General features: G+C 38.2%; 1 protein-coding gene across 5 annotated transcripts in view; it reads left to right on the top strand.

The window, feature by feature from the left end:
• LOC131360752 (arf-GAP with coiled-coil, ANK repeat and PH domain-containing protein 2-like) overlaps window positions 1-19,078 on the top strand; it is a 33,950-nt gene extending 14,872 nt beyond the window's left edge. Inside the window, exons 9-25 of one of the 5 annotated variants that reach the window (XM_058401446.1) lie at window positions 1,068-1,142; window positions 4,185-4,196; window positions 7,960-8,072; window positions 8,948-8,999; window positions 9,171-9,271; window positions 9,358-9,463; window positions 9,867-10,069; window positions 10,312-10,381; window positions 11,005-11,099; window positions 11,226-11,425; window positions 11,847-11,942; window positions 12,153-12,230; window positions 12,424-12,635; window positions 13,247-13,356; window positions 14,886-14,996; window positions 15,099-15,163; window positions 18,248-19,078. In XM_058401446.1, the coding sequence (XP_058257429.1) occupies window positions 1,068-1,142; window positions 4,185-4,196; window positions 7,960-8,072; window positions 8,948-8,999; window positions 9,171-9,271; window positions 9,358-9,463; window positions 9,867-10,069; window positions 10,312-10,381; window positions 11,005-11,099; window positions 11,226-11,425; window positions 11,847-11,942; window positions 12,153-12,230; window positions 12,424-12,635; window positions 13,247-13,356; window positions 14,886-14,996; window positions 15,099-15,163; window positions 18,248-18,327 (1,779 nt within the window). In that variant the 3' untranslated portion in view covers window positions 18,328-19,078. The remainder of the gene's footprint in view (window positions 1-1,067; window positions 1,143-4,184; window positions 4,197-7,959; window positions 8,073-8,947; window positions 9,000-9,170; window positions 9,272-9,357; window positions 9,464-9,866; window positions 10,070-10,311; window positions 10,382-11,004; window positions 11,100-11,225; window positions 11,426-11,846; window positions 11,943-12,152; window positions 12,231-12,423; window positions 12,636-13,246; window positions 13,357-14,885; window positions 14,997-15,098; window positions 15,164-18,247) is intronic. The other 4 variants (XM_058401447.1, XM_058401448.1, XM_058401450.1 and 1 more) reach the window with 4 other exon arrangements.
• Window positions 19,079-22,829: the final 3,751 nt, after the last annotated feature.

Here is a 22,829-nt window from a genome sequence, read left to right as displayed (position 1 = left end):
AGGGGCATGATGGGACGATGACATTTTTCACTCAATCTTACAAGCCCGCTGGCTATAAATTTAGGCGTTTTCACAGCCACAGGTGCTCTCCCAATTTATTAATTAACTAGCACTCCTAATTATGACAATTAGCCAGTAAGAAGTTTCTAAATGTCATTACATCAGTTTCTCGCATGTTTTAGATTTGTTAAAGAGACAGTTAACATGTTTTAAAATTTTGACCCACTGGAATTTTAATTTAGTGAAATAAAGCTGAAATAAATCTTTAAAAATGTTTGTGTACATTTGAGATCTTTTACGTCTTTGCACGTGTGGATGACGGGGGAAATTTGTCCACCAGTGATTTTAGTTTTATTTTTGGTGAACTCTACGATGATTGTGCGCAGGAACCTGAATCTGGAAAGAGGAAGTGGAGGCTGAAGGAATGACTGGTTATTCCCAGTCTGGGTATTCCCAGACTGACTGCGTGTGAGTTAGAGAGAGGGTAGTGCTGGCTTAAGCTGTGGGTCCGAGTGTGAAGGAGTAAACATCAGACCTGGAGAGTTGAGCTGATCAGGAGTGTGTTTAATAGGAGTTGAGCTGTGTGTGTGTGTGTGTGTGTGTGTGTGTGTGTGTGTGTGTGTGTGTGTGTGTGTGTGTGTGTGTGTGTGTGTGTGTGTGAGAGAGAGAGAAAGTACAATCATGAAGCTGAAAAACGTACAGGGACTGTGTAGACTGCCATGGAGAAGCTGTCCACAGGTGAGTGTTTGTGTGTGTGTATATATGTATATAATGGAGGTAGTGTGTATATAGTGGAGGTCATGCCTTGGCAAAGTTTATTATGGAATATGTTTTAACCTGGTTTATGTCTTTATATTAAGCTGTTTTATATAAAGCAGTAAAAAAGAAAAGTGAAAATTGGACCGAACACAATTTTATCCTGACTTTAAAGGGTCTTCCAAAGAAAGATGTCCTATATGATGACTGGTTATTCTCTCTCTCTCTCTCTCTCTCTCTCTCTCTCTCTCACACACACACACACACACACAATTTTAACGTTGTGATTTTTTTTTGTGTGTGTGTTTTAGTTGGAACAGTTGATGATGGATGCTGCAAAGGATAAGAGGGACATGGAAACAAAACACTCCACTATTCAGCAAAAGGTAAAAATAAACATTCACTTCTTCTCTTATTTCTCACTCTCTCTTTCTCATACACTCTCTCTCTCTCTCTCTCTCTCTCTCTCTCTCTCTCTCTCTCTCTCTGTCTCTGACTCTCTCTACAGTACAACAATCAAAGTCAGGTGTGATTTTATTATTTGCTGCTGCTGTTGCTTTTTTTTTCCTCTCTTGTGAAGTGTAGTGAAAAAAAATGCTGCTTGTCATGTTATAGAGAAACCGCAAAGCATGAACCCCTCTCTCTTTAAAATATTTCTTACTGTAACTTGGGTGCAGTTTTTATTTGGAGCATTCTACATTTCATTTCTGGTATTTGGGAGATTCCCGTATCCTTATCCTTATAGAACATTAATCAACCTTCTGACCAATCAGAATCCATATTTCAACATCAGTAATGTATAAAGTTAAATTAAAAGTTATAAGGGATAGATGGATGGATAGATGAAGGTGTAAGCTGATCTGTAAGGAGTGGGTGATGCAGTCCTTCTCATATTTTATTTAGCTGCATCAGAAACAGTGCAGTTCCTATATACAGCAATTCAAGCACCGTCATTGTCTCCACTGACATCTGAGGAAATTCCCTCCTTCTCCAGAATTTGCTTTTCCCTTTCGCTTGTGTTGTTGCTGCTATGACACTGATGAAAAATGAGATGTGTGTGGGTTTGTAGCCTGTTGTGAGGACCAAATGGCACCTAAATCACAAGTGTGAGTGGTAAAAAATCCCTCCCTCTTTTTTCCATCTGCCATTAGATCCTATTTCATACATTTTTTCACAATTTAGCAACACTATACTAATGCACTAAGCACTGCTCTCATTAGTCACTTTGATAAGGTGGTGGACAGACATTGTGTAGCTTTGCAATATTTATGAAAGCAAAATAAAGCAGTTGGAGTCACTAGCACACAATTTATAGTAAAAACATACATGTTGCATGCTTTAAGCTTTTTGCAGCTATAGAGTGACTTAGAGAGGCTGACCTGCTGTATAGTGACTGGGAGCAGCTGACCTGCTGTATAGTGACTGGGAGCAGCTGACCTGCTGTATAGTGACTGGGAGCAGCTGACCTGCTGTATAGTGACTGGGAGCAGCTGACCTGCTGTGTAGTATCGCAGGGGCTGACCTGCTGTGTAGTGACTGGGAGAGGCTGACCTGCTGTGTAGTGACTAGGAGAGGCTGACCTGCTGTAAGGTGACTGGGAGCAGCTGACCTGCTGTATAGTGACTGGGAGAGGCTGACCTGCTGTGTAGTGACTAGGAGAGGCTGACCTGCTGTAAGGTGACTGGGAGCAGCTGACCTGCTGTATAGTGACTGGGAGAGGCTGACCTGCTGTGTAGTGACTAGGAGAGGCTGACCTGCTGTAAGGTGACTGGGAGCAGCTGACCTGCTGTATAGTGACTGGGAGAGGCTGACCTGCTGTGTAGTGACTAGGAGAGGCTGACCTGCTGTAAGGTGACTGGGAGCGGCTGACCTGCTGTAAGGTGACTGGGAGCAGCTGACCTGCTGTATAGTGACTGGGAGAGGCTGACCTGCTGTGTAGTGACTAGGAGAGGCTGACCTGCTGTAAGGTGACTGGGAGCAGCTGACCTGCTGTATAGTGACTGGGAGAGGCTGACCTGCTGTGTAGTGACTAGGAGAGGCTGACCTGCTGTAAGGTGACTGGGAGCAGCTGACCTGCTGTATAGTGACTGGGAGAGGCTGACCTGCTGTGTAGTGACTAGGAGAGGCTGACCTGCTGTAAGGTGACTGGGAGCAGCTGACCTGCTGTATAGTGACTAGGAGAGGCTGACCTGCTGTAAGGTGACTGGGAGCAGCTGACCTGCTGTATAGTGACTAGGAGAGGCTGACCTGCTGTGTAGTGACTGGGAGAGGCTGACCTGCTGTGTAGTGACTGGGAGAGGCTGACCTGCTGTATAGTGACTGGGAGAGGCTGACCAGCTGTGTAGTGACTAGGAGAGGCTGACCTGCTGTAAGGTGACTGGGAGCGGCTGACCTGCTGTATAGTGACTAGGAGAGGCTGACCTGCTGTGTAGTGACTGGGAGAGGCTGACATGCTCTTTAGTGACTGGGAGAAGCTGACCTGCTGTATAGTGAGGCTGACCTCTGGGAGAGGCTCACCTGCTGAGTAGTGACTCGAAGGGGCTGACCTGCTGTGTAGTGACTGGGAGAGGCTGACCTGCTGTGTAGTGACTGGGAGAGGCTGACCTGCTGTATAGTGACTGGGAGAGGCTGACCTGCTGTATAGTGACTGGGAGAGGCTGACCTGCTGTATAGTGACTGGGAGAGGCTGACCTGCTGTGTAGTGACTGGGAGAGGCTGACCTGCTGTATAGTGACTGGGAGAGGTTGACATGCTCTTTAGTGACTGGGAGAAGCTGACCTGCTTTATAGTGAGGCTGACCTCTGGGAGAGGCTCACCTGCTGAGTAGTGACTCGAAGGGGCTGACCTGCTGTGTAGTGACTCGGAGAGGCTGACCTGCTGTGTAGTGACTCTGAGAGGCTGACGACCTGTATATAGTGACTCTGAGAGGCTGACGACCTGTATATAGTGACTCTGAGAGGCTGACCTGCTGTATAGCGACTCTGAGAGGCTGACCTGCTGTGTAGTATTGAGGTGGCTGACCTGCTTTATAGTGACTGGCAGAGGCTGACCTGCTGTATTGTGTCAAGGGGGGCTGACCTGCTGTATGCTGACTCAGAGAGGCTGACCTGCTGTGAAGTGTCAGGTGGGCTGACCTGCTACATAGTGACTGGCAGAGGCTGACTTGCTGTATAGTGTCTGGGAGAGGCTGACCTTCTGTGTGGTGTCAGGGGGCTGACCTGCTGAGGGATTAGGAGAAAGTGTGAGAAAGAGGGTGGGAAAAGAGGGATGTGGGAGGAGAGAAAGAGTGAATAGAGGGATGGGGATAGAGGGAGGACTAAAGAGAGAGAGGGAATTGCGAGGTAGAGATGGAGGGGGTGAAATAGAAATCTGTGTGTGTCAGCATCTCTAACGCTTATCTTCTCTTTTCTCTCTGCCCTTTATCCAAGGCGACTCAGCAGGTGAGTCTGTCCTTTTCCTCATTTTGTTTTTTCTTCGTTCCATGTTAAAACCTCCTGATTCTCTATGCCTCTCCGCATTGACATTTACAAGGTCAACACAAACACGCACCTGAGGTGTTTTTAACACACACACACACACACACACACACACACACACACACAGCATTAATGTTTAATGCTGCAGAGCTCTTCCTGGTTATTCTAGCCTGCTTGCTAAAGCTAGTCCAGATGCTCTCATACACACTCGCAGACAGAAGGATGGTCACTGCATTGCTCAGAGGTTGTACACAGCGCCACTGCTGATACACACATAGACACAAACATATCCTTGCTTCTATCGGACATGAAGATATTCAGCCGCTTTTACTACGTGTGGTATCTGGTGAGTGTAAAAATGTCTGAGGAGCTTGTTGTGTTTTTGTTTTAAGCAGTGTGTGATTAAACAGACATGAATACCACTTTAACACTCTAATGGCAGTAACGACGGGCCATTACTTATTCTGCTTTCAGACTTGTGTGGTTGTGTGTCATGTAAGGAATAACACAACTGTGAAGTTATAAAAAATAAAAGTGGATTAAGTTCAAATAAACACATAGTCTGGAGTTATTTTGCTTGTACCCCAGTGATTTGCCAGTGTATATTTATTCCCACAACTTGGTGACAGTTCACACATTATAATGGTTTATAGTTTTAATGTTGTGGAACGACCAAGAGACTGTTCTGTTCTCAGAAACATTTTAGCAAAGATAAACAGTTGTTCCATCATGAGCCTTTCTTTCCATACTTGGAGACACCTTCCATATATGTTAAATAAAAAGCTGCTAATAAATGTATTAAATTATGTGGATCATACCTGTCCCTCTATACAAGCTGTTAGTATATAAATAAATACTGTATTGGAAAAAGCTACACAAAAAATCCATACTTTCTGATCCTACATTTCATGTTTGTTGTGTAAGTGAAGATGCCAAGTGAACACCCATTTTTGTGTTATTTATAACTTCACACACTTCTAATAAACGCTTCAGTAGATACAACATAAACCTTCTTCTCGAGGTTATAAGTGTGTATGTTCTCTGCAGTTTCATTTTAGCTGTCGTGTATTAGTGCTCCAGTCCTGCAAAAGTTTCCATGAGTAGTGGAATGCAGATGCTAAGAAGAAAAGGTTCAACGTTTTCGTACAGAAAAAGGCCAAAGTTTATGTGGGACTTCTTTTAGTAAATCATGGGTCAAGGCTTTTGGGTGAAATTTGTGATGTTTGACTCGAATTGGCTTGGGCATGCCTCATTTGTAATGCTGGTGAAGTTTCCAGTGAAAGTTCCCACAATTATATAATTATTTTTTGTATAATTATCAATACCTAGAAACACGCAGAAACAGCAATTTGTTCTAAATCTTTTTAAATTGTTTTTTAAAGAAGGTGATCATTTTAAAATAATTTTTTAGACAAATTTGTAAAAATATGACAATTTTATTCATATATTTTTGTAGACATTACATATAATTATCATTAGTCTCAGTTTTTCCACAGGTTTGCTAATACCGGGAGTGTGTTTTTTTTTTTTTGTTTTTTTTTTGTATTAGATATTGATATTTTCGTAAATATTTAAGGTATCATCAAGTTTTTGTTTTACATTGAACCTCCATCAGCACAAAATCTTAGAGTTGGCATATCACGGCTGTGTTTTTCCTAGCAGGAAAGAAGTCTAAATTTAAATACAGTTCGGTTCATTTTGCTTCAAATGGCAGCCGTGTATGTAATTAGATGCTGGAGTTGCATACCTACTAATTAAGAGTGAAGGCTAATGTAAATGTTAGGCGTGACTTTGTTGTAGACGTCCTCTTTTGCTAGAAGATGGAAAAAAAACACAGTCTTTAGCACTGACGTCAGATGGTTTAACACATTGATGTTGTTAATTTAGTTCAGAGTCATTACTGTGTATTTCCTCTTCATCTCTCTGCGTCACGTCTGGCTCAGGCTTCCACATTGGCTGACTCATGAGGCATAGAATGTCAGATTTAAAATCATTTCCACTCTGTTTGTAGCACCGAAGCATCCTATGACTGTGTAGAGTGTGTCTGGGACTTTTTCCAGATCTCACACTGGTGGGTCTCATAGCTAATTTAAAATAAACACGATTGGAGTGTGCACATTGTTTTATGGCGGATCAGCTCCATATTTATCCATTCGAGATACAAGTCAACTGTACACTGCTTCCTTATCGAGATGCTAATCAGAAATGTGCTCCATCTCAGACACAGGCCTAGTGGTGATGAAATGATTGCAATAATGTGCTTATTAAGATGTTGAGCTTAACTATTTAGTCATATAAAATGATCAATAAAAAACACTGTAAATCTATGAAAAGTACTACAGGTTTAAACAGCACATTGAGTACACACAGTAGCTTGTCAAGTGGACACTGGTGACTTCTTTCATAAATGTTAATCAAATTAAAGGTCTTCATATCCATATTACACCCATCAACCATAAGATTATGACTACCTGCATAATATTGTTTGTGTCCATCTTGACCTGTCGAGGCATGGACTCCACTAGATCCCTGAAGGTGTGCTGTGGTATCTGGTACCAAGATTTTAACAGCAGATCCTTTAAGTCCTATAAGGATGCTTAAAGGACTTATAGGACTTAAAGGATACTTTTGATAGATACTGACCACTGCAGACCAGGAATTTCGCACAAGAGCTGCAGTTTTGGAGATGCTCTGATCCAGTCGTCTAGCCATCACAATTCTGGCCCTTGTCAAACTCGCTCAAATCCTTACGCTTGCCCATTTTTCCTGCTTCTAACACATCAACTTTGAGGACAAAATGTTCACTTGCTGCCTAATATATCCCACCCACTAACAGGTGCCATGATGAGGAGATAATCAGAGTTATTCACTTCACCTGTCAGTGCTCATAATGTTATGCTTGATCCGTGAATATCAATAACCTTTATTAATCCATGTATGTGGAGCTTCCACTGTGAATGAGTTATTACTGCAGAAATACTAACTTATTAGAACGAGCTTATAGGTCTGCTTATAGAAGAAGCTTATACGCTTATGTCAGTGAGTTTTTGTCTCTGTAGATATAGTGTTTAAAAATATATCATGCTAAAACTGGAGATATAGGCTACCATTCTGTCACCTCCAAAATACTCTCCTGTTTCTGGACTTCTGTTACTGGGATCGACTGCTTTGCCTTTACTCAGTAATAAACACACTTTTTTTTTTGGATTATAGGTTTCATAACATGTCCTGAGCATGGACTCATACTTTTGGACTGGACTCTAATGGATGTATGTCCTCCGAAAGTTATTTGAGTAGACCTCAGCTCTTATCCTTACCGCGTTCCTCTGTAACATAATCACTGACACAAGATCCGATTCCTTTATTTCTTCTTCCTCCTCTACAGGAGTTCAGTGACGGTATGCTAAGAGTTCTGTTACTCATCCTCATCTACCAGACAGCATCTACAACACCACACCACAAACACAAAGGTTTCGGTGACCTACTGCTTATCTAAGATTGTGCATATGTCAGTTTTTGCTTGACATGAGTACACAGTCTTGCCTGATTTGGATTTTATGTAAATAATTTTCAGTTTGTTTGCGTCTCCTTAAACGTGTCATTTAACAACATAATATTGGTTTTCACATTTCCACAAATGATGGACAGTTTAATGGAGTTTATTTTGTGCAGCTTGTGTACATAGTGTCAGGTTTATTAAGTGTCGTTCCCTTATGTGTTTTCTTAGGACTATTCGAATGACGACACCAAGCTGGAGTACAATGTGGATGCCGAGAATGGGATCATTATGGAGGGTTATCTGTTCAAGAGGGCTAGTAATGCATTCAAAACATGGAACAGGTTGGTGTAGAGCTAATAAAAAAAAAAAAATCAGTGTATGTGGTTTTTTACAAGGTTTACATTTCTGCAATGATGGAGCCATACTGCAATAAAATTAGCAAAGGAGGAGCTTTTAGTGGGATATTTAGTCTGATCTTGTAATCAACTGGCAACAGTGCAGCTTGTCATTATTTATAGAAAACTAAATGTTGATTATGATGTGCGTTTATAAATATTAAGTGATGACTAATCCCACTATTATAATGGCTTCCTGAATGGATCAGCCTGCAGGATCTCACTTTTTCCTTTAAGATTTTATTTTCTTTCTCCTCTTGAAAATGCTTTTACAGTTAAGCACTTTGTGAAGTTTAATACCTATTTAATATCTGGGGGAGGATCAGAGTATCACTAGCAGCAGTCAAGTCAATGTAAGATGACTTCTGTATAGAAATTCACGGACATGTATATCGACAGAAATAACATTTGTCAGGTGTCAGGTGCTTGGCTTAAAATCATTTAATAGTTCATCCTGAAAGGTGGAGAGAGAAAAAATGTAGCCAAATCAGGTTGAAATGAAATAAGACGTTATCTGAGGATCCCACGAATATGTGATCTTGTCCAGACGTAGCTAATGATGAGCAATAATTTGTTGTGTTTTTGGGGTAGAAATGACTTTATTGTAGATTAATTCTTAGCTACGTTAGCCTTGTCGCTCCAACACAAAAGAAAAAGGTTCATTGACAACTAATATATAATAATAATAATAGATAGATACATCTTTTTCTTTCTTGCTCCTAAACGTTTAATTAAATTCTACAATATTGATTGAATTTTTCAATTAAAGCCCTTCATTTACTTATTCACATTTTTGTTTCTGTGCTTGTTTTTCTTTCCAGGCGCTGGTTCTCAATTCAGAACAATCAGTTAGTCTACCAGAAGAAGTTTAAGGTTAGTCACACAACTTCTCCCATCCCATCTGACTTTAAATGAGTGTTCTGTTTTATTGTCAAGCACAATCTTGGACAATAACCAGTAAATTAACCAGTTAGGTTATTTCTTCCTAAATCTTAAAACATAGTTGTCAGTTGTTTGAGTGTAAGTTGTATGTTTTTGCCCCAGGATAACCCCACGGTGGTGGTGGAAGATCTTAGATTGTGTACAGTTAAACACTGCGAGGACATTGAGCGCCGTTTCTGCTTTGAGGTGGTTTCACCAACAAAGTGAGTCTGGCTCAAAAATGATCACATTATATAAAATGTTATAACTGACCTAATGTAAAGTCGTATGTGTGCATGTGTGTTTACAGGAGCTGTATGATGCAGGCCGATTCTGAAAAGTTGAAACAGGCGTGGATCAGGGCCATGCAGAACAGCATCGCTACAGCCTTCAGAGACAGATCAGATGATTCAGAGGTGACTTTATTACAGATGACTTCAATTTGCATAAATAGATCATTTTAGTTCTTATTAAAGAGTTGATCTGAAATTTGGACACTATAAAAGTAATGGTTTTAAATTGAATCTGGATAGCAACAGGATGCTAATAAAGAAATGTTGCAGTGATGTGGGTGAATCTGAATCTGAATGAACGTTCAGGAAGACCATGTCTTAGGGAAAACGTGCAAGCTCACAAAAAAAAAGCAAAAAAAACCCCACCCAATCATTTTTTTGTCATACAATATATTCAGCCTGGGTGATCTAAAGATACGATAAAGTTCTGTGTCACTTTTTGTTTTTATTTTTAAGCAAAAGTGACAAACTCTAGTTCGAAGCACCATGTGATTTCATGTAATTACAATTGCAATGTGTTTGACAGAAGTTGGACAGGAAGTCATCACCGTCCACAGGAAGCTTGGAGTCAGACCCGAGAGAGAAGAGTCTAAAAGGAGAAGGCGCCTTACAGAAGGTCATGGCCATCGCAGGAAACGGTGTATGCTGCGATTGCAGCCAACCGGATCCCAAATGGGCCAGCATTAATCTGGGAATCACGCTGTGTATCCAGTGTTCCGGCATCCACAGGTATACATACTCCAGCACTCACATACACATATGATCAGGATACATACCTGTTGAAGACAAAAGTGGATAAAAGTTAACTAAAACAGCTTCTTAAAGAAAAATGTGCAGTATCAGTGATCATACTTTTTTGTGTCAGCAGAATTAGCGATTAAATCATTAACAAATGAACCCTGTACTATCAGTGTCTCAATGCTGTCAAATATTTAACTGTTAAAAATGCATTTGTTTTTCTCTCTCATTAGGAGTTTAGGAGTTCATTTCTCCAAAGTGAGATCTCTGACACTGGACACGTGGGAGCCAGAACTGTTGAAGGTGAGAAGAGAGAGAGAGATGAGGGGATCACAAGCAGTGCTGACAGATGGGTGCTGAAAACAGTCACATTAAATCAGTCCAGTATCGCTCAAACTCCCACTGTGTCCACGTCACAGCTTATCTCTCTGTCCCACATGCACATGCTATCATGGCCAAATAGGGGGGTGGAAACATTTTCGATTTTAAAGCAAAATTACCACAAAACATTGTTTAAACAGCACAGTAAATCTCCATTCCTTTCACAAAGACATTTTATGCAATACTAAAATTTTATCTATTTAGTAAAGATGGTGATTACAGTCATGATCCTAAAGGTTGTTTGAAACACACATCAGGTCACAGCTGTTATTTATTATGTATTTCTATGCATATAAACCTGATGTACATGTTTAATAATAATAATAATAATAATAACCAGTCCGATGATGATGATGATGATTATTATTATTATTAAAATTCTTTTAGTCTTGATAGCCACATTCAACATGCTGTCATAATCAGTTTGGCCTTATTTTCTGCAGCATGGTCATTATTATTTTTTTAGTTAGAAACACTACAAAGTACAGTATTAATTCTAGAAATTGCCGTGTGTATATAACCTTGCATAATTCAATGTTCTTCAGTTAATGTGTGAGCTTGGAAACGGTGTCATAAATCGGATATATGAAGCTCGAAGGGAGGAGCTTGGAGCACGGAAACCACAACCAGGAGCCTCCAGGTATACACTGTGATAATGGATGATAAGTCCATTCATATGAGGATATGTGTTAAAGATAGTTTAGGCACATCTATGTCAGAGAGAATATCTTGAATTCTTCGTCTTTCTGTGTAATCTGTCCTTCAGACAGGATGTGGAGTCATACATCAGAGCCAAGTATGTCGATCGGCGGTTCATCAGAATGCCGTCAGATGAAGAACTGAAGCTGAAGATCATGGCGTTGACTGTAGCACCGAAACGACTCAGTGACCCCTCCGAATCACAAGCACGACCAGCAGCTCAACAAGCACACACACAGAAAACACGACCAGCATCCAGGGCTTTGGGTTAGTGTGAAATTATTATTTTTGTTTGTTTGTTTGTTTTAGTTAGCAATGCAGCTTATGGTATTTTTATTTATTTATTTATTTATTTAATAGTTGAAAATTTTCCGTATGGCGGGTATGATTTAAATGTACACTGCAAACTTAATGAGTAATTACACCTTAGAGCTATAACTACTGCACACTACTTATTCTAAACCTAAACCAACACTAAAGTTTAACTTTATGCAAAAAACTAACCATTAAGAACAAGTGAAAAATTAGAATGGTATTCGCCATGACTCTGCTTCCTTTTGCTTTCGATTCCTGCAGCTATAGTTTAACTGCCTCTGTTTGACTTTCTTCACAATCTTTTCTGCTTTTTGACTAACCTCCCCGTCCTCTGATCGTTTGACCTTTGCTCTGTGACCTGGTCTTTGCATAGCTGCGAGTGTCCTTGACGTTTCCAGCGAATCTCTCTTCTGTCCTGCTGAATTAGATTCTCTCTTCTCCTACTTTGATGCGTCTGGCCAGCGCAGTAGTAAGTATAGAACAACCGCCAATACGGGCTTAGCTTCATCGTCCAGCACCGATCTGTCCTCTTTCTCACAGTCTGAGCTCTCTTTTGCTTTTTTAAACCCTTCTGTGGCTGTGGTGTTACTTTTATCGGGGTTCATTGCTCATAAACTTGGTGAAATAGTCAGGTTTGCGCCTCGAGTCAGTAAAATGACTGTGTGCATGTGTTCCTCAGTTAAAGGTGCAGAGAGTGGCATTGTAAACAAAGCTGAAGGAAGCCCTGGGGTTGTAAACACAAGCCAGAATCATACAGGTTGGACGCTCCTATTTATAGTTATTTTGGATTCTGATTCGACAAAATGTCTTAAAACAAAATCTATAGTAACAGCTCGGTTTATTATTTCATATAATGCAGATTATTCAAATCAGGAGAACGAGATCTGTCTGTGTTTTAAAGGGTTTATGTTTAAGTTGTGTGTGAAATTTCCCTGTTGTGTGTTGTATAGAAGTACAGGAGTCACAGTCTTCCACATGTAGCAGTAAGGAGAAGCTGGTTTTCTCTGAACCAAAGCAGTTCTGTCCCAGTTTGCAGCTGTATTGGGCCTCATTCACACGTAGCCTCCCTGACATGGCTGAGGCTCTGGCACATGGGGCAAAGGTCAACTTTATCAACACAGATGAAGAGAAGAGATCACCGCTGATCATGGCTGTACACGGAGTGAGTTATATAAACACCTATCAAACACTCTACAGGATATTCTGAGGAACCCAATCAGTAAAATACTTTTGGAGGGAGAGAGGAAAACTAAAACTAAACCCACAGCTAAATGCCAAAGCTGAGAGTAGTATAGTACATTTTTAACCACAGTCGGAGTGCCATTGTTTGGATTTTTAGTGAAAATATTGAAAAACAAACAGTCGTGTAAAAGCAGTGAGTGTATTTGGGGTGCCAGTACATTGGTCTTTTACTAAATAGTATTTTACACAACCAAACAGAATTGTGAGGCACCAATACATTGTCTTCTGTGAAATGCAATGTATGAAATATTCAGGTAATGGGAATTTAAAATGCCATTTTACTTATACTAAGTACTGAGCATGCAGGGTAGATATAGTGACTTGGATTTGTGCTGTTAACAATATTATTCCTGTAAGGTAATAAAAAAATAAAATTAAATGCTGAAATAAAATTCTCATCAGCTCGGATGCCCTCGAGTACCCAGGATGCTTGGGTACTCTGTTACAGCTCACATAGGGGTGGACAAAGTGATGAAACATTAGTTCGTAGATTGTTTCATGTTAATGCTGAGGTGTGTGTTTGTGTCTTAGGGCTCTCTTGTTACGTGTGAGTTTCTGCTCCAGAATTCGGCCAGTGTGAATCAGTGTGACAGTCAGGGTAGAGGACCACTACACCATGCCACCATCCTCGGACATACCGGGTCAGTTTACACACACACACATACACAGGCAAGCACACATGCACACACAAATTGGAGAGAAATAATAACAACAAAAAATACTCAGTGAGCACTTTATATGGCGCGTGATAGTAATAGTGGTTAAGGCCTCATTTTGCTCTTAAAACACACTAAATTCTTTGTAGCTTGGTTTCCATAAGATGTAGGAAACATTCCATGTTGATATGATTGCATCACACAATTCCTGCAGGGTTTTAAGGTGCACTTTTATGCATCACCTCCAGTTCTACCACATCCCAAATGTTATATTGGATTCCGGTCTGGAGACTGGGAAGGCCACTTCCAGTTTGAAACAACTTTTGCTTTCTGACATGGTACATTATACCACTCGAAGTAGCCATTAGAAGATGGGAAATTATGGTCATGAAGGGATGCACATGGTCAGCAACAATACTCGAATAGGCTGTGGGTCCATTAATCCCAATCAATCATTGCTGAATTGGCATTTAAGTGATGATTGATATTAATGGACCCTAAGTGTGTCAAGAAAACATCCTCCACATCTTTACACCACCTCCACCAGCCTGGGCTGTAGACACACGGCAGATACAGTCTAAGGATTTTTTTCCTCAGTCTTCAGCTGTCCAGTTCAGTTGAGTCTGTGCTCATCATTAGATATCTGTTTTTGGCTGACAGAAATGAAACCCAGTGTGATCTTCTGATGTTGTAACCCATGTACATTCTGAGATATATTTTTCTGCTCACCAAAATTGTACAGACTTGCTGTAGCTTTTCTGTCAGCTCCAACCAGTCTGACCATTCTCCATTAATTGCTTTCAACAATGTTTCTGTCTGCAGAACCGTTGCTCACTGGATGTTTTTGCACCGTATTGCATAATTCTGAATAAACTTTAGAGACTCTTTTCTGTGAAAATCCGAGATCAACGGTTATAGAATTGCTCAAACCAGGCCGTCTCATACTAACACTCCTCAATCCTCACATTTTTATCCCCATTCTGATGGGTGATGTGAACTTAACTTAGCTCCCAGGCCGTATCTGCATGATTCTTTTGGCATTGCCACATGATTCATTGTGATTCATGTGGAGGTGATTCATTGACGCATGACTGGAGGTTTAGATAATTGCATGAAAGGTTCTCCTAATAAAGTACTCAGTGAGTATATCATCATTAGCTCTGGAATGTTTTATTCAGCTGAAACTGTATGTAGCAATTTAAAATAGTAAAAAGAGGATGATGATGATTTGATATTAGGCTGATGTTGTTGTTATTATTATATACATGCATATATTTTATTACTTGTGTGATTCTATTTTTGTTATAATCATTTATTTTTTATTATCTTAATATCTGTATAATAGTTTATTTTGATTGTTTCATACTTTGATTAAACAGCAATGTTAATATAATTTAATGTAATGTTTAATTTAATGTTTAAAAAATGATTTTGCTCTGTACTGTGTTCCTGTGTGAACACACCTGTATGGTGAATTGTTATGTAAAGTGTTTTTCTCTCTTCTTCTGCCTCAGACAAGTGTGTTTATTCCTGAAGCGTGGAGCCAATCAGAATGCAGCAGACATTGAAGACAAAACGCCGCTGTCCATTGCAGTGGAAGCGGCTAATGCAGACATCGTAACGCTGTAAGAGACTTGGATTTAGTTTACTCAGATGTTCTATTTGGTTATCACTGATGTTCAAAGATAATCATAGATTACTGACGCTGTTTGTTGTCTTGTCCTCAGGCTGCGATTGGCCAAGATGAATGAAGAGATGAGAGAGTCCGAGGGTCCATACACAGGTCTCACAGGTCAATATTCCTCTAACAGTCCCACTGAGATCCAGTACAGGAAGTGTATCGAAGAATTTATTTACTTACAGCTCGGAGACCCCTAACAGTCTCGTATTTCTTTATAACCATGCTGCCGTGCGATTTTTGGTTCTTGATTTGATTTTCTAAAACAGCAGCTCTGACAGTAGTGTAGCCGGTTTAGCACAGGTATATATTAATGCACCTGTAATTGTTTCTACAGTAACAGTGCATTAAACTTAACTCGACTTTGCTTGCACAAATAAAAGAAGCGATAACGTGAGTGGCACTGTTTACACGCTCACCTGGAGAATTCAGCCGATGATACTGAGCGAAAACTCCCGGTTTCCAAGAAGAAGTGTAAAATGTCAAGCACAATGATTTTAAACACACAGATGAACTCTTTCTCTCAAAATCTTCTGCAGTTGTCATGATCGTTGTCATGAGCTGCGTATAAAATGGAAAACTTTTCAACTGACCCTTACATGAACTGTAAAATCTGTTTATAGTTAATTTTAATGATTTTTAACTTCTTGCACACATACTCAAGATGTCTATCCAACGTATCCTGCAGTGGTTTAGAATGCTGCTCAGAAATGATCCGTACAATGCAATATCAATGTAAACAGCTGGACAGTATAGCACTATGTGACTGCAGATGAGAAAACAAACTAGCAGCAAACTAGATTCAAATCAAGTACTTATGCACTTTTATAGACTAACTAGGGTTCAAAAAATACATCATGTTCTTTAATAAATTAAAGACGATAGTCGCCTCTAAACAACCGTAGCGTTGCTTCACCTCACACGGTGTAGAAAATCCAGTGTAGTCCCAGATGATGAATATGGAGGTAAAAACATTCCCGTTATTCTAGTTAGAGCTGCAGTTATTTATAGATTTCTATTTAGATTTTTATGTTTTATATATGTTAAATCTTCATGAAGGTGTCTGAATGATCTCAACACCGTTAAACTGTAAATCTGCAATTTTATCATTTTGTAAATTCTGCTCTTCATCCAGAGCAGCACAAAACACACCCCTACAGTGTCTTATTACATCTGAAATTCTAAACCTACTTTATTTATTTATTTAGCTTTTTTAAGTGATTATTGCATACTTTCTTGATGAAATATCAGTGTGTATATATAAATATAAATAATATATCTATTTATTTATTAGAGATTATTTAAGACAGTTGATTGTACATGATGTATATGTATTATATAGAAATAGAAATTTGTGATGAACACAACTTGTTAGTTTTATGTGCCAAATGAATTATAATAGTGCAGATTAAACACCACAGAGGTGTGTGTGTGTGTGTGTGTGTACATATATACCCCTGTTAATATTAAAACGGCAGGTTTTTGTGATGTAACAAGATACAACAGAAAAATAAAGTCAGAAACGTTTTCAGGGAAGATAAAGAAGTTGCAATAACCTGGTTGCATAAGGCTGCACACCCCTAAAGTAATATTTTGTTAAAGCAAAAGGTTTTTAGGTTTTATTGCACTGCTTTTTTTTGTCTTTTTGGGTAAGAGGCACATATTGACTTGGCAATATACACAGATCAGACATAACATTATGACCACCTGCTTACTATTGTGTTGATCCCCATTTTGCTGCCAAAACAACCCTGACCCATCAAGGCATGAACTCTGCTAAATCTCTGAATGTGTGCTGTGGTATCTGGCACCAAGATGCATGGGCCCCACTTCTCAACTTACAGGTCTTAAAGAACTTATAGGACCTAATGGATACTTTTGATAGATACTGACCACTGCAGACCGGGAACACCCCACAAGAGCTGCGGTTTTAGAGATGCTCTGATCCAGTTGTCTAGCCATCACAATTTGGCCCTTTATCAAACTCGCTCAAATCCTCACGCTTGCCCATTTTTCCTGCTTCTAACATCAAGTTTGAGGACAAAATGTTCACTTGCTGCCTAATATATCCCACCCACTAACAGGTGCCATGATGAGGAGATAAACAGTGTTATTCACTTCACCTCTGTGTTCATAATGTTATGGCTGATTGGTGTATTTTCCCACACTTGCAAAATGCAAAACGTTTCAAGAGCCTTCAAATTGTAAGGCCGGCTCATGTGAACAGACGTCTTCAGGTCAACCCGCTGATTTTTGGATTCCGGTCTGGGCTCTGTCTAGGTCAATCAGAAACATTAATCTTCATATGGTTAAGCCATTCATTAGTTGATTTGGATGTATTCTTTAGTTCATTGTCATTCTGTAAAGTGAAATGCCTTTTAATTTTCAGTTTACTAGCAGACATCTGAAGATATTGCACTAGAATCGTCTTGTATTCATGGCTATTTATGATTCCTTCCACCTTGATAAAAGCCCCAGTTTTTTTTGCTGAAGAGAAGCAGCCTGTAAGCGTGATGCTGCCACCACCATGCTACAGCAGTTCTTTTGGTTTTGTACCAGCAACACCTTTTGCCATTAAATATTAGACCTTTTGGAATTGGTAACACATTTTGCACATGGTTTTGGGGTGATTAGTATTAGTTTAGTTTCATTTGATGATTTGATGTGGAAAAAAGTTCTGACATGATTTTTCTTGTTTTGTTTCTTTTTTTTCCCACATCAAAAATCTGCCAAACCTCTAGACCTGTTTTATATCTATTTCAGGGTTTAATTCATATTAGTGCAGGTATCTGCTTGTATATTCATTGCGTTTACTTATTTATGCATTTTTTTAATCAGACATTTATTCTGTTATGCTGATGCTAACAAATGCTGTGTTTTGGACATCTCTGTACTAATTGTTCTTCTTTGATGCACTTTATTTTGTGAGTGACACGAACAAATCCTTTAATATCGAGATTATAAGATCCAATAAACATGTCTCTTTCTCTATATACTTCCTCTTCCTCCTGTTTTCCTTCCTTTCCTCTTTTTTTCCCCTCTCTGCTGATTGACTGATGAGCTTTAAGAGCCCAGGTATGATTTCTTGTCCCTTTTCTATCTTTCACATTGATTTTCCCAGCTTTTGCTTTTGCAAAGTGTGTCTTTCCCATTTCCATTTATTTATCTATATATTTATTTATTTATTTTGTTCCTCAGGTGATGAAACATACCAGGACATTTTCCAGGATTTCTCCCAAATGGCATCGGATGATCCAGATAAACTGCATCGTTTTTGATAAGATTTTTTTTAATCATGCAGCATGATGAAGGGTTTTTTTTCCCCCATTTTGTTTATTACATCTGAAACATTTTAAAATATTTTATATTTCCCAGAATGCAGAAACGACTATACCAAAGATAGATTGTTACATCAATGTAAAGTGGTATAACTGATGTGATAATGATATCACTTCTGAGTCACGAAGATGTAAATATTTAAGTCTCTACATTATTACTGCATGATCTGATGGTTTTATTTTACTCTGTATTTAAAATCTTGTCATTCTTGACATTTAAAAAATGTCATGCTCTTTTTGTCACAGTGAGGTTGGTGTCTTTTTTTTTTTTTTGGGAGAATCACTCGACGTGTGGGTTTTAGTTAATTCTATATGAATTATAGAATGTCGGAATGTAATGTGTTTTATTCATGTTAATGTTATAGCCATATATTGAATTATATTTCTTTTTTTCCCTTCTTTATTTGCATCATTCTGTTTTGAGTGTTGAGGTTATTTTTATTTTTTATTTTTATATATATATTTTTCCCCAGTTAATTTCCAGGTCACTTCATCACTTGGCCTTTCTTTATTTAAAATAATTTATTTATTGTTTTTCTCACCATAACAATACGTTCTGAGAGTTTTTTGTTTGTTTGTTTTTATTGATTAGATTTTTTTTCTCCCCAGTGATTGGCATGGAGCTCTAATTTTTGTAGCACTTTTATGATCTGTAAGGTCTCTCTCTCTTATTTATATTTATATATATATACATACATATATATATATATATATATATATATATATATATATATATATATATATATATATAATATTTTATACATACAGGTATACATATATATGAATGAATGATATATTTCTGATAGGAATTTATGAATATTTTTTTGTGTATTTTTATTATGTCTATCAGAACCTGGTGCTTTCTGCTTAGTTAAACTTGAGTCAAATTTAATTTCAAACAAAAAAAATGTAAATGAACTAAAGTTTGATATAAGTTTGATCAGGTTTTTTTATCCAAGGCGAAACACAGCAGTCTGAGTGTTAACCATTTGACATTTACGTTAAAGGAAGTTTATTAGCAGCATCCTGATTATATTTACGTTAATTGTGGGCTACAGTGCAAAGATTTAGAACTTAAAGTTCACATAGTGACGCAGGTGTAAAATGTGGATTTTGTGTAAATAAGATGCAAACTCTGCTTTCCTTAATTCAGGTTTGCTTTCTTCCATGTTTTAATTTTCTTTCATTTTGCTTTTAATATTTTAGTTTTTTTATACTCGCTTAAATGTCTTTTTTTTTTTGTTTCCTTCTTTCTTTATTCCTTTCTGTTTTTACCTCATTTATTATTCCTCATCACTAAGTGGTGAAGGCATTATTTTCTGATTGTCTGTGTGCCAAGCCAAGATCCTCTTTAGATCAGTATCTTCATAAAGACTGGTTGAGGTTTTCTAGGATGTGTATGGAGTTTCACAAGAAGTTCTAAACTTGGCAGTATAGACATCCCTGCTCTACTTATTTCTCTTCACCTTTCTCACTTTTCCTTTTATTTTTATTTTTTTAATTTTTTCGTTATCTGTCTGTCCGTCCTTTTCAGTCTTCTTTCTTTTTTTGGTTCTTTTCTATTTCCACCCCCCCCCTTTGTCATTAAATTAAAGTGTATTGTATAATGCTCAGTGTAAACATGTGCATGCTTTCAATTTGCATCATACTGCATGTCCTGTATGAGCTTAAATATGAAATGGTGGTACTTTTAAATGAACTGCTCTGTGGTTTTATTTTGATTAAATTCCTGCAGATGCTGAGATTCAGTTGTGGAAGAAGCTGTATTATTTCTGTATGATTTTTATATAAAGCATTTTATTATCCTGGCTGTAATGATGCACTGCTTTTTTTCTTCTTCTTCTTCTTATTATTATTAGTAGTAGTAGTAATAGTAGTACTAATAGCAGCAGTGGTAATGGCAGCACTAGTAGTAGCATTATTATAGTAGTTGTAGTAAGTAGTAATATTATAGCAGCAGTAGTAGTTGTTGTAGTAGTAGTATTATAGTAGTAATAGTAACAGCCGCAGCAGTAGTAGTTGTAGTAGTAGTAGTATTATAGTAGTAATAATAGCAGCAGTAGTAGTAGTAGTATTATAATAGTAATAGCAGTAGTAGTAGTAGTAGTAGTATTATAGTAGTAGTATTATAGTAGTAATAGTAACAGCCGCAGCAGTAGTAGTTGTAGTAGTAGTAGTATTATAGTAGTAATAATAGCAGCAGTAGTAGTAGTAGTATTATAATAGTAATAGCAGTAGTAGTAGTAGTATTATAGTAGTAGTATTATAGTAGTAATAGCAGCAGCAGCAGTAGTAGTAGTATTATAGTAGTAATAGTAATAGCAGCAGTAGTAGTTGTAGTAGTAGTAGTAGTATTATAGTAGTAATAATAGCAGCAGTAGTAGTAGTAGTATTATAATAGTAATAGCAGCAGTAGTAGTAGTAGTAGTATTATAGTAGTAGTATTATAGTAGTAATAGCAGCAGTAGTAGTTGTAGTAGTAGTATTATAGTAGTAATAGCAGTAGTAGTAGTATTATAGTAGTAATAGTAATAGCAGCAGTAGTAGTTGTAGTAGTAGTATTATAGTAGTAATAGTAATAGCAGTAGTAGTAATAGCAGCAGTAGTAGTTGTTGTAGTAGTAGTAATAGCAGCAGTAGTAGTTGTTGTAGTAGTAATAGCAGCAGTAGTAGTTGTAGTAGTAGTATTATAGTAGTAATAGTAATAGCAGTAGTAGTAATAGCAGCAGTAGTAGTTGTTGTAGTAGTAGTAATAGCAGCAGTAGTAGTTGTTGTAGTAGTAGTATTATAGTAGTAATAGTAATAGCAGCAGTAGTAGTAGTATTATAGTAGTAATAGTAATAGCAGTAGTAGTAATAGCAGCAGTAGTAATAGCAGCAGTAGTAGTTGTTGTAGTAGTAGTATTATAGTAGTAATAGCAGCAGTAGTAGTAGTAGTATTATAGTAGTAATAGCAGTAGTAGTAGTAGTATTATAGTAGTAATAGCAGTAGTAGTAGTAGTATTATAGTAGTAATAGTAATAGCAGCAGTAGTAGTAGTAGTGGTATCATGTTTTACACACACAGATGATGTGAATGGATAGAAGTGTATTAAAGCCAGAGATGGTGACAAGTCATAGAATTTATATTAGCATAAGAAACTCACCATACACGTTGTTATACACGTTTGTTTATGTAATTCATCAATCATAGTATAGCAGCTCAGTGCCTGAGGTCCTTCAAATATGGGTCAGTGCTTCAGTTAAGGTTCACAACAAATATCAGAATGGGGGAAAATCTCAGTGACTTTGACTATGGCATGGTTGTTAATTTGAATATATTAAATATTGCTTTTCTGGGATTTTTAGTGTCTAGAGTTTACACAGAAAAGTGCAACATCCATTAAGCAGCAGTTTGATGGTGGGAAAAACCTTGTTAATGACAGACATAAGAGGAGAATGGCCACACTGATTCAAGCTGACAGGAAAGATGCAATAACTTACTAACTCTTTACAACCATGGTGAACAGAAAGGCATTGGGCTGAACATGGCGGAGCTACAACAGCAGTCTATCAGATCAGGTTCCACTGTCACACAAGAACAAGGCCTTGTGGCTATAGTGGGCACAGGCTCAACACACCTGGAGGTGAAGACTGGAAAAAGACCAGGTGATGCTTTTACCTATAGCTGTTCCTCATACAGTGGATCATAAACTTAATCATTCTGTAAGTGGGTAATTTTTTTTAATCTTTTCTATTCTTATTACTTTTTGAGCTCATTTTCTCTTGCACTCTATATCATTTGCTGTTTGTTTTTCTTGCTTTATTTTTTCTTTTCCTATTTCATCCCTTCCTGTTTATCTAAAATCCATCCGTCCATCCGTCCATCCATCCTCCTACTAAATCCATCCATCAATCCATCCTCCTACTAAATCCATCCATCCATTCATCCATCCATCCTCCTACTAAATCCATCCATCCATTCATCCATCCATCCTCCTGCTAAATCCATCCATCCATCCATCCATTCATCCATCCATCCTCCTGCTAAATCCATCCATCCATCCTCCTACTAAACCCATCCATCCATCCTCCTAAATCCATCCATCCATCCTCTTAAATCCATCCATCCTACTAAACCCATCCAACCATCCATCCTCCTACTAAACCCATCCAACCATCCATCCTCCTACTAAACCCATTCACCCTTCCACCCTCTAACCCACCTTTCTATCCCTCCTCTCATCTAATAAACCCACTCATCTATCAATCTTTTGATTAAAGTTTATTAAATGCCGAGAGAAAGAGACACAGTTTGCACCTTCTGTTATTTCCATGCTGTAAAACCCAAGTTATATTCTTTACATTGAGCTTGAGTTCAGGGGTTCTCAAATGTTATATAGCCAGGGTAGTCTTTAACAGTTTATAAAACTTTTCACAGACAGTATGAACAAAATCATATGTAA

This window comes from Hemibagrus wyckioides, linkage group LG10 (assembly GCF_019097595.1).
Source record: "Hemibagrus wyckioides isolate EC202008001 linkage group LG10, SWU_Hwy_1.0, whole genome shotgun sequence".
Lineage (NCBI taxonomy): Eukaryota > Metazoa > Chordata > Actinopteri > Siluriformes > Bagridae > Hemibagrus > Hemibagrus wyckioides.
This window is presented reverse-complemented; position numbering and strand designations above follow the sequence as displayed.